At 50.4% G+C, this 18,303-nt stretch overlaps 1 protein-coding gene across 3 annotated transcripts in view; it reads right to left on the bottom strand.

Annotated features, from left to right (window-relative positions):
- Positions 1-13,220, bottom strand: part of GRM8 (glutamate metabotropic receptor 8) — a 565,201-nt gene extending 551,981 nt beyond the window's left edge. The window contains exons 1-2 of one of the 3 annotated variants that reach the window (XM_041001985.1): positions 13,208-13,220; positions 8,982-8,985 (exon numbers count right to left, since the gene is read on the bottom strand). Coding sequence is in view for 1 of the 3 variants with exons in the window: in XM_041001987.1 (XP_040857921.1) it covers positions 2,135-2,188 (54 nt within the window). In the remaining 2 variants the exon portion in view is untranslated. Of the gene's footprint in view, positions 1-1,487; positions 1,580-2,134; positions 2,255-8,981; positions 8,986-13,207 lie in introns of those variants that run through there. The other 2 variants (XM_041001987.1, XM_041001986.1) reach the window with 2 other exon arrangements.
- Positions 13,221-18,303: the final 5,083 nt, after the last annotated feature.

Below are 18,303 nucleotides of genomic sequence, written 5' to 3'. Positions count from 1 at the left end.
CCTTTTCAAAATTAACAAGCCACATCATTTCCAGCACCAGAGGGTGAATTTTACACAGCTGATGCTTCCTACGGAGATTGATACGATAATATCCACAAGCAAGTGCCCAGGTACCCTAAGGTGGTTCCTGTAGCCATTTGCAATTATTGACACACAATTTCATAGCGGAAAATGGAAATCACAGTCAAGTGCAATAAGCTGTTTATCCAAGATCTACCTGCTGGTGGCTCTTTTCCTCCTAGATTTTCTTGCAAGCCAAATACCAGCTATCCGCGGAATGCATTTTCCCCGTTTATGATTTTTCTTGTAAATAGCCCCACCGCAGACCCTGTCTTCCAGCTCTGTCAGGCAACAGGATTTGTATGCAGTCGCGGTAGTGTCCGAGATAGTAGCGCATTATTCTTGGGCGTTCTGGGCGTCTCGGCTGAGAGAATCCCACGCCGGCAGGTCTCCGGAAAAGGATGCCCCTCCACCGGCAAGTAAGTCACTGCCTCCTCCGGGGAAGCGCCACCAGCAGGGTGGACGCGAGCTTTGGGTTTCTGCGCTTCGGCAAGCGCATCTGCCTTCACCCTCACCACTCTAGGCGCACAGCACAGGGCGCCCTCTTGACCCCGGGGCTTCAAACGGTGGGCCACCAGGGAAGCAGCTCCCGGGAGAGACGCGGGGGATGCGTCTGGCGCAACCGGGTGGCTCGCACGCCCCTCTGCATTTCATCTGCACTAAGAAAGCGCGTCAGACTGAAGAAGCTGTTTTGTTTGTTTTGGTGAGGTTTCTGATTTTTGGATGATTCCGTCCGAACCTCAAGGGATCTCCGTGCTGCTGGCTGAGCAGATGGGGCTGGCTCTCCCTTCTGCTGAAGGCGCTTTCTCCCCTCTCCTCGCCTCCAGCTCCGGGGCCTCGCACCCCACCCCGGGCCCCTCTTCCCCACCACCTCTGCTTTTTTTCTTCTCAGTTCTTGGGCTGTGAAAGCCCAGCTCCGGGGAAAGGTGAGGGCCGGGAATCGGGAAGGGGCTGTGGATGTACTGGTCCCTCGCGCCTTTTCCAGGCGCGGTGATCCTATGCCAACCTCCACCCACCATCCCACCACCCACTTTACCCCTCCCGCACACCTGGCCGCCCCACGCGGGTCCCCTGACGCTTGAGCCAAGGGCCAAGGGGGCTGCCGGGTAGGGAAACTCCCCGACACTTCGCCTCCTCCCCCACCCCAAGCAGGACGCGGGACTCCGGCACTTTCCCTTACAGCCGCCAGAGGAGGGGCACGGAAATCCCAACCTCACCCAGCTAACTCGGAGGACGCCGACTCCTGGCAGGCGGGTTCTCGGGTTCTGGAGGACCTCCCCAGCCGCCCGGCTTCCCCAGCGACCACCCCCTCCCACACTCCCATCTTCCATCCGACCAGGGCTCGGCAAGGGAGGGGCTCACCCCTACTCATCCCGGAAGCCGCGAACTTCGGAAATCCTCCGGCTCGGTTCGCGTAACGGAGGTACCTCGTCATCTCGCGGGGCGAGTCTGGGTTTCGCAGGGCAGGTCCGGGAGGTCGCCCAGGGCTCGCGATGCACAGCGGAGCGCCTTACAGTCCAACCCCCCAGATCATCCTGGGCGCCTCTGTCCCTTCCCTTCTCCCTACCTCCCTGACTAAACTTTTGGGGGCTCACATCGCCAGGCTTCCAAGGGTAGGCGGAAGGGGGGAGTTCCGAGTGAAGCCTCCTTCCATTCGGAACCTCTTCACTGGGATGTAATCATGGGAAAGACAAGAGGGGTGGCTGCCTTGTTCTTGCCAACGTAAAATCAACAGACACCCAATCAAGCTCCGATGCCCAGCCAGGCATCGGTGCCCACTCTGCCCGCACTCCCCGTCACCTGCGCCCGCCTGTCCTCTCCCAGACTCCGGGTGTGCAAGGCCATCTAGTTGAGCCCAGGAGAAGCAAATCGCTAAAGTGAGCGGAGGACGAGCGGTGCACCTGCCTGCGCGCTGGGCGGGCTTAGGGAAGCAGACAGAAAGGGTGACAAAACAGGAGGGCTTCTCCTTTTCCGGCAAGCACGGGTTTGGGGGGCACTCGGGAGGGGCGCCTCTTCCCGAGGTTCAGCACTTGCTGGCCTGTCTCTCCCTCTCCCCGCGGCTGGCCAGTCTTACCCTGCTCCCCGCGGAGGGCGCGGCGAGGAAGCCCGCGGGGGCCCGCAGCTCCATGTCAGCTCGCGAGGCGGGCGCTGCGGCCGCACTTGTGGCTGCTCGCGGGGCTGAGGGGGCTGAGCTGCTGGCCCCGCCGGCGCCAGGTCTCTTCCCCGTGAATAACCAGTACTCCCACCGGCGACCGTGATTGGTCTGCGCGCCGCCTCCCGATCCTCCGCCCGCGGCCATTCACCCGGCACGGCGCGGGGAGCAGCCGGGACCGCGCCCGGGAGCGCCAATCGCGGGGCGCCCGCCCTGGGAAGCCGGAGGACGAGCCTCGGAGTGCGTGGCGGGGCGGGGTGCGGAAACCGCGGCCCGAGGGAGGGACCCCGATTGGCTCAATCCAAAGCGATGCGGGCTGCAGAATTGTCCATAGTTTTACAAATCGTCCCTGCCCCCCAACGAAAAGGAAGGACCCACAGCCCCGGGTGCGGGGACAGCTGGCGAGGACTGGAGGAGTAGCCGGCTCCTGGAGAGCCTGGCCGGCGCGGGAGGCGGTCCCCGCGAGTCCCCCTAAGCGAGCGCAGCTCCGAAAGGGCCGGCGGCAACAACACGGGTCACCCCGCGCGCTCTGCCCGGGCTGTTCCAAGTGCAGCCCGCCAGCTGCGCGTTCTCCACAGAGAAGTTTGCTCCATCCCCGCGCCGCCCCGCGCCGCCCCGCGCCGCCCCGCGCCTGGGCCACTGTCCCCCTCCCCGAGGGCTGGGAGCGCCCGCTGTGCCACGGCCCCCACGCGGGCACTGCGCAGACCCGGCACGGGCGGCCACGGTCACGTTCCCGAAAGGCTGAGGAGAGCCGCGGGCAGCCGACTCCGGAGTGGCAGCTCCAGCCCCCGGTTCGCCGCGGGGAAACCTCGGGGTTCCCTTCGCGACCAGCCGGGGGTGAGGAGCGGGTGGGAACCCCGCCAGGCTCGACGTGCAGCCGTGCTGCGCCCCCTGCCCCGCCCCTGACGGACCTCACCCTGCGCCCTCCTGGGCGCGCGAAGGAGGGAGCCCCGGCTGCCCCGCGCCCCGGCCGCAGCCGCCCGGCCTTGCGTTGGTGAGAAAGTTCCATCTAGAGGCGGCCGCGCGCAACTGCAGCCCGAGCCCCGGGGAGAGTGGGCGGGCTGGGGGAAGCCCGGGCGATGTCAGGGGGAGCTGGGGGGCCAGGAAGGCAGGTCCTCGCCCCCATTCAGCCGCTCTGCCCTGCATCTCAGCTTTCTAAGGGATCGCGTGAGCTTCATGCGCACTGACAGGTAACATGCACAAATGCCCCTACCGCACACAGGTGCGTCGCTTGTCCAGCCCATCAGCTCCGTGAGGTGATCAGAGTTACGCAGCGCGTTCTACACAGAGAGGAAGTCCTGGAGCCAGAACTCAGAGCTGCCTGGCTTTATGCTCCTCTCCACCACACACACACACACACACACACACACACACACACACACACACACACACACACATCTTCCGTGGCTATTGCTCAAGACCAGTTACGAATTTTCCGTGGAGAAGACAGCCACCCACCCCCTCCCTTTGTCACTTAGAAAAAAAGTTTTCCAACCCAAGGAACTTTCTCCTCATCCTCCGGTTCTCCTTCCTTTCCCATCTCCAGGTGAGAGGCTGTGTGAGGAGGCACCATCGTTTTGTAGCCACAAGCCCCGGGAGGAAGGCAAGCGGAGTTGGAGAAAGGAAAGCCCTTCAGTTCCCGGTGCCTGAGCCTTCCTGCATGGGGAGTGTCGGTGCAGCCCCGGAGCCAGTGACCGTGGGCAGGGCAGCCTGGGGTGAGGCTTGGAAATGGAGACCCCCTCCTTGGTGGGCTGGGTGTGTGCATGGGTGCATGGCTGCCCATGAAGTGCGGGCAGCTTTCTGCCGGGCTACAGGACATCCCTTCTCCTTAGAAGGAAGGGAAGGGAGGCCCAGCAGCCCAGAGCAGGAAGGCCCCATCTTGTCTGAGCCAAGGCTCACCTCCCTGCACCTTTCACCCAGGGCGTACTGATCTGTTAAGAGGGGGGAGACGCAGCCATGAGGGAGGGGCAGACTGAGCGTGTCTAGGCACTTGGAGCAACCCAGCATGCCAGGGCTTTAGGTCCTGCTGACAGCTGGACTCTTGTCTGGCGTCCTTTTAACGAAGGACAGCGCAGCTGGTTGTCGCTCTGGAGGGTTGCCACGGCCAAGGGAGCTGCTCAGGAGGACACGCCTAAGGAGACAGTTTTCTCCAATCCATATTGATCACTACCTATAAAGCAGCCCTCCGGCAGAAGGGGCCGGAGACCTGGGCAATGGGGCCGGAGACCTGGGCAATGGGGCCGGAGACCTGGGCAGAAGGGCCCGGAGACCTGGGCAATGGGGCCGGAGACCTGGGCAGTGGGGCCAGAGACCTGGGCAATGGGGCCGGAGACCTGGGCAGTGGGGCCAGAGACCTGGGCAGAAGGGGCCGGAGACCTGGGCAGTGGGCCCGGAGACCTGGGCAATGGGGCCGGAGACCTGGGCAGTGGGGCCGGAGACCTGGGCAATGGGGCCGGAGACCTGGGCAATGGGGCCTGGAGAGGTTAGCTTGCAGATTCTTTAGTGGGATAAGAGGAGCATTTGGTGTACGGCTCTGTTGGACATTAATTTTGTACTTAATCCCTCAATCTTATTTTGACTTTACCTATGAATGCTTATCAACCAAATGCTCTTTGAGCCAAATTTAACATCTTATTGGTTCCCTCGTTATTTAGCAAATTCAATAAAATCTTTGATAATATTCATTCTGTATTTTCACGAGTCATGATTTTTTGTCGGTAAGTGTTATCAATAGGAAGCGGGCCGTTACTCTGATGGTTAGCAACCTCACATTCTACTTGTGAGTGCTTGGTTCAATCCCCGTGTCAGGCTCCTGACTCCAGTTTTGTGCTAACACAGTCCCTGGGAGGCAGCCACGACGGCTCAAGTTGCCAGCCTCCTGCCACTGTCACCTGGCGTCAGCCCTGCCCAGAGCCAACCATGGCAGGGATAGAAACAACAGAGGGAAGTGTAATATTCTCTGTCTCTCTCCCCTGCCCTCGTTTCATCGCTTCCTCCCTCCCTCTCAGTGCACAGCACACAATTCTGGAAACATTAGGCAATTTATGAATTAGAACTTCCAGCTGAAGTTCTGCCTGCCTCTCTACCACCAGACACTTGGCTAGCTCGTGGCAGCTCTTTCTTCTGTGAGGCTGCTGTAATCTTCATCCGGGGCTATCAAAGAAGTGATCTAATTCATACACTTCTTTTTTTATAACCAAGATATTTTTTCCTCAATTCCATAATATTTGTTGAATACCTGTTTTGTATATTTCTGTGCTAGGGAATATGGAAATATGTACAATTTTCTCTAATTATGGAAATAAGAAAAGCTATTGCACACCTTTATTTCTGTGTGAAGGCCGACTTACCTCTACCTTAACATGCACTTCAAAGGAATCATTGTCTTTTAAGAATAATGAAGGAAGTAACTTCAAAATACCTATGGCCAATATTTGAACATTCAAAAGAAGAGGACAATAGAGCATCTGATACTTCCTCCAGGTGTGAACCTGAGATTAAAGTCTACGCGGACAAGTTCCTCCATCATCCCAGCAGCAGGGCTGATAATGAGGAGTAACCCACCCAGGCTGGCTCAGTGCACTGGGGGGAAGGTGGCACCGTGGCAGGGTCTCTCCTGACGCCGCCAATCCCCTGGCTGATGACAGGTTCTGCACCTCCACTAGTCGTGGGAATGTAGGGCCGTGTGAATGAAAGGAAAGAGTTCCTACAAATTCACCCTGACTCAATAACTCTAAGACACGTTACGTTCCATTAGTGACAAATGCAATGTTATGCTGTTTGAAAACGAGGCTCCCACTCTGGGTCAGAAAGATATCATTCCAAAACTACAACCATGTGAGGTTCTATTGGGACTAGGCAGCTAGCCATGACCTTCCCTGCAGCAAGACCGCACGTATAAGGCTTTAATCCAAACACAATCAAAAGCAAGGAAACACTATTAGCAAACTCAGTGATTAGACTTCCCTTTAATCGTGTCCGTTGAAGTTCATCTCCCAACTGTATGGTAACAATAAACTTTGAAAAAGAGGAGGAATTTTCTGCTTGAATTTCCCCACCTCAGTTGTGGACTCAGGAGAGCAGTCCAGGAATACAAAAGCAGAAGTCATTAACATTTCAACATAACTACAGTAGTGGGAAGAACTGTTATACTTCATTTACAGAGAGCTCTTCAAGAGAGATGGCAGAGCCCTTGCAATGGAAGGCAGTGGATCTTTCCAGAAGCCTTTTACGCCCACGGATGGCGCATCAGGCACTCCATCACCACCCCAATCAGCACCCAGAGGTGCTGGCAAACCTGGCTGAGTCGCTTACTACAACACAGTCCTCTAGTTGTAAAACAAGATGAGAACAGAAAAGTGTGATGTTTTTGCATTTAAAACTTTAGTGCCAATTTTCTGGCTGTCTCTGGCTTACCAAACCAAAAGGTTCATGAGAATACAGATTCCTGGGTCCACAAACTTACCAGCACTCCTGAAGTAGAGCCTAGGAATGTGTATGTTTAATGCATTATCCAAGACCAAGTTTGAAAGCAAGTGCCTTGGGAGATGTCCAGTAGATGGGATCCTTAACAATAAAAATCAAACTGGGTACCATTTTGCTGTCTGCGTTAAGGTAATCTCTCTCCCTCCTCCAGATTATTTCATATACAATTCAGGATCATCTAATTCAGCTCTCTGGAATCACCCACTCCATCATGCCTAGCCCCTCTGATACAGCAAAAATCCCCAGCCAGGTGGCTTGCAACAACAGGCATGTGTCCCTGTTCTGGAAGCTGAGAAGCCAAGTTGAGGATGCTGGCAGATGTGGTGTGTGGAGAGGGCTTTCTGGCTCACGGATGGTGTCTTCTGCGTTCTCCCACAGACGGAAGGAGATTGGGTTCCTGTGGGCTTCTTTCACAGGGTGTTAATCCTGTGCTTGCGAGTTCCACCCTTAGGACCTCGTCATCTCCCAAGGCACAACCTCATGACACCATAACCTTGGGGGTCAGGATTTCAACAATGAATTGGAACTGACGCAAACATTAAGATCATAAAACCTTGTCCCTGAACCTCAAGCTCTTACCTTAAGACACCGGAAGTTCATATTCATGACTAGGATTACAAAAAGACACAAACTTTAGCTCAGTTTGTATGAGGTTGTCTCTGCCAGGGGGTGTCAAACCGTAACTCAAGCCTGTTTTTATCAAGTTATAATGTTTCAGAGGACATGATTGTCACTGAAGGAAGTACCTGGCCTTAGTGACAGTTCTCCCTAAATGTGACACCTGTAAGTGGCTCTTGGGAAGGTCCTCTTCGCGTGGACAGAATACTTAATCTCTCTGAACTTTAGTTTTCTCTCCCAGAAAAGAGAAATCATGGTACACAGGATGTGCCAGGCATGAATCAGGATGACTTCTGTGGTGTGGCTGCCCAAACAACTCACCTTCACATTCAACAATTAGTTCCTGAGCTCTCCTGTGCACGTGCATCCTTCAGTGAGAAAAACAAAGACCTCCCATGGCACTCGTGACTTTAGGAAGTGGTAAGCCATAACTAACAACTAAATAAATATATAAAACAAGAAAATTGTACCCTAAATTAGATGTGATAAATATAATGAAGAAGAAAAAAACAATGCAGGTAAGATGAGTGGGACTAGTGTGGTGATGCAGGTCGAGGTAGGGTTCTTTGAGGTCAAGTGTGATTGGAGCAGACTCGAGCGAGGGCCTTGAGTAGCTGGAGGAAGCTGTCGCAGGCAGGGAGGACAGCAGGAGCACGCACCGCGAGCTGGAGCGGCAAGGAGGAGGTTGTTCTGTACGCCGCGGCCACGGCTTGGGTTTCTGCTCTGAGTGAAACCAAGTGTCATCGTGGGGTTGAACAGAGGGTGACAGGAGAATCTATCATTAGAGATGGTGTACTTTAATTATGCATTCTAGGGCATTGTCTCCAAAGTAGAAAGTGCTAAGTAGACGAATCTTGTTTAAGAGAATCAATTCTGCTTGAGCTTGTCGTGATTATTTTTCATAAGAGGACTTCACAATGCGACTAGATTTGCTACAGGGCTCTCCCCCCGTTTCCGGAAACATTGCACGTGGATGCTAAGGTGTCTGATTAATACATGTGCAGGGTGGGCATATTTGAATGTAAGTGTGCAAGTGCGTGTGCATGATGTGTGTGTGTTAAATATCATATCTACTCACATATTCTCCCACTCCTGCATGAGTGCTGCTGCACCCACCTGCAGAGGCCCTGGGTGTGCACGGGCCCTGGGTGTGCACAGGCCCTGGGTGTGCACGGGTGCTGCAGCAGTAGCCCTGGCCCTCCCTCATAGGCCATCCTAGCAGTGCAAGAATGAAAATTCAGCCCCTGATACACACAGCTCAAGCCACTTGACATTCTAGCGTAGGACTGTATAAATTATGCATTCTCTCAATTCTGCATAGCTGAATGAGAGAGGATACAATGGGCAGACAGTAAGAGGAATCACAATGTTCAAGAAAGTGGGGAACAGCTAGGAAGGTCAAAAGGGCCACGTCTATGTTTCGTTTTCCTAACACATGTTTCAACGTTTCTCTGCTAGAACTTTGTGCTTTTAAGGGTTCTAGCAATAAAAGCATCAGCGTCTCATATTTTGCTTCATTCCTGATATTTTTATTGAAACTTAGTTTTTCTTTACAGGCCATTATACTTGCTAATATTCTCTGAATAAGACATAATGGTGCAATCATGCCAATTGATCCCATGAAATGTATAAATGTAAGGCTGTTGAACTGGAACTTGGGGCTCACCACCCTTTGCTGTTCCAGGTGCCTGTGTGATGGTTTTCAAGCAAGACTTTTAGCTATTAAACCTTCATATCTAAAAAGGGAAAAAAAAAACCTACATAAACATGTTTAGCAAGAGATTAGCACAGTCAAATGTTATCCTATGGCAATCCCTTTTAAAAAAAATGTATCTGGAATAATTTAGTTCAGCCAGGTCAAATTTTTCAATTGAACATAAAAACTTATAAACTTTCCTCTCTGTGTCCCTTCTAATTATCATGTAATCTACATGCTGGCATTCCCGTTGTTAAGTTATTATCTCTCTAAGGGTGTGTGCAATCTCCACATCCCTGTGGACAGAAAATCGGGAAGGTTAAATGGATCCACTGCTGATGTTGCCAGGAGCACGGTCCCGGAAGCATCTGTCTGGGTCTGCAGCCAGCTTCGTCCCACCAGCTTGGTGAGCAACAAGTCGCCTGAGCTCTCTGCTACTCGGGTTCATTGCCAGAGAAATGGAAATAGCAACAAACATGGGAAGACGATACAGAACATTATCACGTGGGCACACGCAGAGCAGTGCCGGATGCATGATACAAAGCCAAATAATTGGGGAAAAATGCTTTAAATCAAATTACTTCCTTTAGGACCATTTTAAAGAAGAAAAATTAGTGGAAGAGACAGGTGAAGGTATCAGAAAATGACCACATCGTGTGTCACTAGGCCAGCTGCTTCACAGTCCTGCTGGTCTTGGGAAATTCATCCTAAATCCTCTAAAATTTAGGGCCATTGCCTCCCCCCTTGCAAAGACAGGATCCAAACAAGTGATTCTTCATTTTCCTTTTGAATTTTCTCTCTGATGACTGGGAAAGAATGCCTTGGGCTTATCTCTATGAGGGGAAACTGACATGCTTTTCCCCAAGTTGCCTGTGCTGTCACAGCAACCTGCAACAGCCAAGCCTGGGGCTGTGCACAGAATACCAAATCCTCAGCTTGCTGGCATCTTGATGCGGTGCTGATCTCACCTGTCCCGGCTGTCAATCAAGGCGGAATGGACCGGAGTCTGAGCTGTGCGCATTTACCAGAGTTCATTCCAAAAGGGTTTGAGTGAGAGGGAGCGCTCATTCCAGGAGGGTTTGTTGCTCTGCCCACCTGAGGGTTCTGTGTGCACTTGCTTCGCCTGGAAGTGTCTGGTCCCAATCACGTGCTGCCTCCTCACAAAGGTCTTACGGGATCAGCCAGTCGCCCAGAACAGCAATTATCCATCCACAACCCTGTATGTGTTTCTAAATAAAGGGGATATGACTGATATTTTCACAAAGCCAGACGCTACCTACATGCAAAAAGCCACAAGCTCACAAAGCAGCCTGTATGGTTCTTTTGAGTGGACAGAATAGTTAATTCTCACATATGGTTCAACATCTGCTGGTTCACTCTCCAAAGGCCACAATGGGCAGGGCTGGTGCACATTAAAGTCAAGAGGCAGGAGCTTCCTCTAGGTCTCCCATTGTTGTGTAGGGACACAAGCTGTGCTCCACTGCGTTCTCAGGTGCGTTATTATGGAGTCATATTGGAAAGGGTGCGTCCACAACTCGACCCAGCCTCCATTTGGGTTGCTCACACGGCAGGTGGCAGCTTAATTTGTTATGCCACAATACCAGCCCTACTTCATCACTTTTAAGCACGCATGAGTTTATCCTGTCGCAGCTGAGTATCTGAAATGGGGCTAAACGCAGTAGGTGAAGATTTAAGCAGAACAGAGCCCCTGTTTTCCGTCTCTCCCCAAAGCCTTTGCATCTTTGCTGCATGTTTTGCCTGTTTTTCAAGCCAAGTATAGTTGGACTTAACAGATTATCAGGTCAAAGAATAATAACTTGAATTTCTTCAAATTAAGGATTTCTCATAGCTTCTATATTTTTGTTTTGTCTGTGGCATAATGCAAATGATGTAAAATCTACAGACACACTCATGAGCAGATAGTCTTTATACTAATGGGGCGCATTAGGGAAAGACTCCAGAACGGCCTGTGTTCAGCTAGGTGGCATGTTGTATTTAGTGTCAACCTGCAAATGGTTTTTCAGCATGGAGGGCTTTTTACAACCAGTACCCTGCTTTACCCATCAGTAGTTTTGGGGAATCACTTCCACAGACTGGGAACCCTGGGGACACATGCTGTCCTGGGCTCCGACTGCTCACATCTCTTCTCCCAGCTGCAGGGAGCCATAGCGCCTTCCGTGTCTGAAAACGCCCCCCTTACCTGTGACCTGCTTCTCCTTCCACAGTGGGATACAAATCCCTTCCCAATGCTCGCCTCTCACCTGCTGATTTTTTGTCCCCATTTTCAGTTCTCTTTTTGCTCATCGCTACTTAAATGCAACGAGCCCCAGAGCCAGTCGGCACAGTGCTGTGTCTCAGAAATAGGAACAATTCCTAAACTAATTGACTAAAAGTCAATACTTTCCCACCACGAAGCCCATTATGGAAATGAATAAAACTTCAAAGTAATAAATTAAAGATAATTTTGCATTTTATATCATTTGGCATATTTGACTTACAAATTTTATGTTTAAATAAAAGAACTTGGGATTGAAATAGAAAGCCATTACACAAGGAGAAAAGGGAAATACTTACCAAAATTAAATTGATTATCAATATTTCTCTTAAAATAGGTTACTTTTTGACGAAAGCATTTGAATGCAGTTTGTAAGTTTTGCATTTAAAGTGAATTTGCATACATACCTACATGTGCGTGTACAAAAAGCAGTGTATCACCCTAGAAAATCTGGATTTTCCCCTCAACCATTGGCCAGCTATACTGAACTGTATTCTTTACACTTTGTCTCCAAAGAGTGCCTTGGATGTGGGTGCTAGCTACCACCGAGGCACCGTCCCCTAGCCTCCCTCCTTCAGCCTAGCCTGTTCTTGCTCTACCTTTTGATAGCACAAAAACCAACCCACTGCACAGAGGGTGTGCAGTCCTAGGGGATCTAATCACTGTGTCATTTGCTTCTCCAATAGATAACACTTCGATGGCTGGCACTGAGGCATTTTGTTTAGGGGACTTCCAGGTCTGGGTAGGGAAATTCCAGGCCCAGGGCAGAGTGGACTGAAGTCCACTTTACCAGCATAAACATCCCCTGAAGGGAATGGCATTGCCAGCCAATGAGGAACTCGCACACACGCTGACCATGTAGCCTGACCAGCCCCTTACTTCCAACTGAGGCCAACATGCACCAGTGCTTCTCCTCCATTCCTCATATTCCTGACCGCCTCTTCCCCGGAGCCTATTCAATTTCCCCACGCAACCAATCAGCATGCACTTCCTTATCTATGCAGAGATCAAACTTCCTTTTTGCTTTATCCTCAGACCTCTTCAGGCCCTTCTGATTCAGCACAAGGACAGTTGTCAAACACACTGAGTAAGGGGATGAGAAACTTCAGCTGCACGGGTTCCATTACACTACACCACACGTGAAATATGTCTACAGACAGAAATGTAAATGTGTACACCTACACATGCTTTTTCCATAATAAAAACCACAGAAAGCAACAAATACAGAAAATGGAAAGACATATTCAGAGTATAGGATGGCACTTTACAAAATTCATGGAGGACAGAATTAAAAGCAGAGCTTATTTTGATGAAATATAATTTTTGAAATCCACTCAGTTTTTCATGTGTTTCCATATAAAATTAGGAAAAAAAATTGTCACCAAAACATTTTTTTGCACCCAAAGAAACTTGTACTACTGATTTCATTTTCCCATGAATTTTGAAGCACTCACATAGAGTGATTCTCAAAAGGTTTGCTTCTAGAAAGTACCAGAAGGGATTGGGAGTCTCAATAAAGGGAAATAAATGTTTAATTTTTTCCAGCAACCATAGGCAAAGACTGTGAGGAGTTCCCAAACATTGGAATATGGAAGAAATAAAGCAGGTGGGCAAATGTCAGGAATGTCCAGAGTAGAGCAGCCTCTGTTTAGACTCAGCCCTAGTACATAACTGTGACCCAACAGCCAATGCTCTCGGCCACCGCTCTGACATTGGGTTAAGCACCATCTCCTTTTGTCCTCCTGCCCCTGACTGGCAGGAAACCATACTATCAATGCCTCCATTTGGCAGATAAAGAAATGGGCACTTCAAGGCTGCAGGGGATCACCGGTCAGCTCGTCCCAGATCACACGTCGTAAAAGCAAAGGCCAGGTGTGGAATGCGACACCCAAGCTCTTCACCATCTGACTCCGCTTACTACACTGTCCTGGGCAGAAAGGAAATTTGCCTTTCAATAATGCATTCATGCTAAACATCCTCATTATAATTAAACACATACTACAACCTCTTCTTTGAATCATAGTCTTTTTTTTTAAGATTTATTTATTTTCATTGGAAAGGAAGTTTTTCAGAGAGAAGGAAAGGCAGAAATTTCTTCCATCTGCTAGTTTGCTCCCCAAGCAGCCACAATGGCCGGGGCTGAGCCAATCCAAAGCCAGGAGCTAGAGGCTTCTTCCAGGTCTCTAACGTGAGTGCAAGGTCCCAAGGTTTGCCAGCTCCCCGCTTTCCCAGGCTTTCCCAGGCCACAAGCAGGGAGCTGGATGGGAAGTAGAGCAGCCAGGACATGAACCAGTGCCCATATGGGATCCAGACACATGCAAGGCATTCAGCCACTAAGCTACCACACTGGGCCCACCAAGGCCTTTCTTAAAAGACACATTCCAGGTGGGAGGGAAATACAGAGGGGAGGGTGGTAAGTATCATTATGCTTCTAATCCTGTAGAGTGAAATAGGTAAATTTGTTCACCTTACATATATAAAGTATTTTTAACTTTAAAGAATATATGAAAAACAAAACAAACAAAAAGAGCCACATTCCAAAATTACTTGGATATTCAACATAACTAGAAGCCATGGATTATATGAATATCATGATTAAATAAATTTTCAAAAAAAGATCGTGTTTGAGTTCATTTGAATTTCTGACTGACTCAAATTTCTGTGGAGTGTACACGGAAAGTTCCTTTTTCTGTCAGTAACATATTATTAATAGATAAGATTAACTACCAAATGCTAACAACTGTTCTGAGAACTTCCTACTTACCCCTTGAAACTGATTTAATCTATAAGATTCCCATGAGACAGTGCTCCCTTTCTTTAATGATTCATTTTCTTTTTATTTCAAAGGCAGACTTAGAGAGATGTTTCAACTGCTGATTCACTTCCCAGATGGATACAACAGCTAGAACTGGGCTGCTCCAACACCAAAAGCCAGGAGCTTCTTCCCGGTCTCCTATGTGAGCACAGGGGCCCCAGACTTGGGCTATCTTCTGCTTTTCCCAGGCACATTAGCTGGGAGCTGGATCAAAAGTAGAACAGCCAGGACTTGCACTGCCATCCATAAACAATGCCTGTGCCACACAAAGCGGCTTTACCTGCCATGGCACAGTGTCAGTTCCTGGTAGCTGACTTCTTGTAGTATGACCCATGTTCTGGTTACATGCCACTGTCATATTTAGCTATATACCACCATTCCTAAGACTAAAGTCCTTCAACACTCTTCCGGATTAATTTAAGGGACTGTAGCACAGGAAACAGGAATGTCTGTCGCCACTTCAGGTTTCAGTGAAATTGTCAAATTTCCAAAGTAAATTACTAGCACAGGAGGCTAGCATCATAGTATCACTTACAAAATGGGCATCCCATATGGATGCCAGTTAGGATCCCAGCTGCTCCACTTCCTCTTTATTTTTTTCTAAGATTTATTTTTCTTGGAAAGGCAGATTTTACAGAGAGAAGGAGATACAGAGAAAAAGATGTTACATCTTCTGGTTTACTCGCCAAGTGGCTGCAATGGCCGGAGCTGAGCCAATCCAAAGCCAGGAGCCAGGAGCTTCTTCCGGGTCTCCCAAATGGGTGCAGGGTCCCAAAGATTTGGACCGTCCTTAACTGTTTTCCCAGGCTACAAGCAGGGAGCTGGATGGGAAGTAAAGCAGCCAGGACATGAACCATCGCTCACATGGGGTGTGTGAAAAGTGAGGACTCAGCCATGAAGTCATTGCACTGAGCCCTGCTCCACTTCTAATCCAGCTCCCTGCTACCTCACCTGGGAAAGAAGCAGAAAAAGGCCCAAATGCTTGTGCTCACAAAATCCACTCAGAAGTGTTAGATAAAGCTCCAGGGTCCTGGCTTTGGTCCAGCCTGGCCACTAGAGTCATTTGAGTGAACCGGTGGATGAAAGATATTTCCCTGTCTCATCTTTTCTCCCTGTAACTCTGCCTTTCAAACAAATACATCTTGAAAAATACAGACACTAATACCGTGACCTAGAATTCAAGGATTTGGGCAGGTGGAACTGGACAAGCCCCTGTCCGGATGTGTGTCTCCACCACCCGCCTGGAAGAGTCACCGTGAGCAGAGGAGGTCACCTTCACTCAGCCCCAAGGGGCACAAAACTTGCTCTCTCCCTGGGCAACCGTCCCTTACTAAACAGTTTATAGATCTATGTAAAGATGTAAACCCTAAAACAATTTGAAAAGCAAACTCTAGGGGCTGCCATTGTGGTGTAGCGAGTTAAGCTGCCACCTGCAGGGCCAGTATCCTATATGGGAACTGGTTCAAGCCCCAGATGCTCCACTTCCCATCCAGCTCCAAGTCAATGCACCTGGGAAAGCAGCTGAGGATGGCCCAAGCACATGGGCCCCCCCTGCAACCACGCATGACATCCCAAAAAAACTCCTGGCTTTGGCCTGGTGCAGCCCCAGTTACTGCATGCATGATGGCAATAAATCAACAGGTCTCTCTCTCTTTCTCTCTCTCTCTCTCTCCCTGTCTCTAGAACTCTGTCCTTCAAATAAGTAAAATAATTATCTTTAAAAAATTATAAAATCAAAACCATGCTTAATTAAATATACCTCAAATGCAGCATGCGATGGATTACATTAATTATTGAGTATGCTATGCTTAAAATTTTTATTATATATAAAAAAGCCTTGTAGAATAGGTTTTTTTTTTTCACTTATAAGAAGTCTTGAGGATTCACTATGCTTGTGCGTCCTCTGAGGTGGGGTGGGCACAGTGCTTGAGGTTTGAGTGCCAACCTCACTCTATCCAGCTGCCTGGCAGCAGGTGACAGTTCACAGAGCTGGTCCCTGCCACCCACGAGGCACACACATTGAGTCATCAGCTCCTGGCAAATAAACTTTAAAAACTTACTAAACTCTTCTCAAAGGAAAAAAGAATCATCTACAAGAGACAGACACCAAGAGAACGAGAGAAGCTGCGGGTTTCCCAGGGACAGGAAAGGACCTCGGGAGGAACTCGGACGCCTGCGTTTGGGTCACGTGGCGGCTCTCATGGCCTTGGACGGGGAGCTTGCATTCACCTTGTGCAGCTCACTGTGCGTTTCAGATCCAGCACCATGAATAAGACTGGAGAGCTGCTGCTGCTGCACTCCTGGCCGGCTGTGGGACCCTGGGCAAAGCCTCGGTGACCCTGTTTCTCTGGGGTACCCAGGGCTGTTGTGAAGCTGAAACAACTTGTGCACGGCCGAGTGATTCAGCAGCTCGACTTTCCTAGCGCAGTCAGGACACACGGGTTCATTCTAGCTGTCAGCTCTTCTCTTCCTGAGGCAAGAGCCATTCAAATCCTGTGGCATTTTAAAACAAAACATGCCGGCAAGGTGTACAAGGCTACTTCTATAAATAGCTAAGAATAATTAGCCGACTGATGGTCTGCAAATGAGAATCGCTGGGATGCTGGGGAAGTCTTCATTTACGTGGCATCAGCACACATCCTGGAATATTATTTACACCTGCCAGAGTTCATCATGGCACCTTAATCACTAGAGTCACCAGCCCTCTTGGGCCAGTGTTGCCAGGGACCTGGAAGCTGAAGGTTCAACTCTGTTTTTGCAAAAGCCCACATCCCACAGCTGCCTGCTGGACTGCTGTGTGAAGACTACACACACACACACACACACACACACACACGCACACACACACACACACACACGTGCATACTTCTCACTCCAGACTGGAACCTCAAGCAGTAGAGACACAGGCCTTCCTTCCTCGGCCTAGGAAGGGAATTTTTCTCTGGCTACCTTCAGCGTCAAAAACTTAAGGGGATCCCAGTAAGGAGACCCGCGGGCCCATATTCAGGAAGTGAGAGAGCGGGAGGAGTATGGTCGTCTCCAGTCACGTGCTCATCCACTTTGCGGGCGCCTCACAGGCTGGGTAGACACGCACAGACCAAGCGCAGCGAAACCCTCCATCAGCAAAGCTGCCTCCCAGCCCCGGCACCTCTGCCCACCCAGGCACGCACCTCATGCACAGCGCTTGTATCTTCAACATGGCAGAGGCTGGGGTGGAGGTGACGGAAGAAGACGTAGAGGAAGGGACAGAGGAAGAACTACCTACTCCTGTACCTGCCTCCTGCTCGCCCATCTGTAAAGGTAGAATGCCAGAAATGAGGAGACCCGGTGACATGCCAGGCCTGCTGCTGGGCAGCCCAAGAGACACAGTGCACTCAGCAGGGGCTCTTTGCCCTGCCGGCTTGCTTAAGAAGGTAACAACATCCGGGCGCTGGAAACAGGTGGAAGTCCTTCCAGCTGTGGTGCGGGAACGTGTTGCTGCGTGGGCCGGCCGCAAGGGGGCGCAGAGTGCCATTACCACCCAGAATCCAAGGGGAAGGGGCAAGGGCAGCGTGCAAGCACGCATAGACCCCTCACAGGGCAGCACCCCAAAACGATAAAAATGCCTCTGAGTGGCCACCAGACTGACAGCCGTGGGGCTGGGGAGCCTCAGCCTCCCAGTGTATCCTTCAATGAGGACTGGCCTGGGATGTGCTGGTTACATCATCTACCTGCTCTTCTCGCTCATCTCCGTGTGTTGGAGCTTTGCAGCTCTCCTTCCTCTGGCGGAGGAACCCCTGCTCCCACCTGAGATAAAGTAACAAACCAGGGTTTGGGTTGAAACGGGGCGGGGGGATTGTTCTCTCTGTGTATGAGACGATGATGGCAAAACTACAACTGACTCACCTTCATCTAACCCCAGGAGAACTTGGCAACGGGGAGCTGAGCCTGACACACAGCATGGCTGCACTGCTTGAGAGAGAGAGAGAGAACTGGAAACAGACTTACTCTGAACCCAATTAATTTAAGGCCAGTGGTCTTCTCTATTTGAATCTTTCCAGGACTGAAGTTGTTAGGAATCACCATTTCTATGCTAAAATGTTTGATTTCTTCTGATTTTCAAACATAAATGATGCCACTTTTAGCTTCTCACAAATTTAGGAAAACATGAATGCGAGCCTAGACTGCGTGGCTGTCTTAGAATATCCTTTCACACAATCCTG

This window comes from Ochotona curzoniae, unplaced genomic scaffold (genome assembly GCF_017591425.1).
Source record: "Ochotona curzoniae isolate NIBS_2020 unplaced genomic scaffold, NIBS_Ocur_1.0 scaffold_2476, whole genome shotgun sequence".
NCBI classification, from domain to species: Eukaryota; Metazoa; Chordata; class Mammalia; order Lagomorpha; family Ochotonidae; genus Ochotona; species Ochotona curzoniae.
This window is presented reverse-complemented; position numbering and strand designations above follow the sequence as displayed.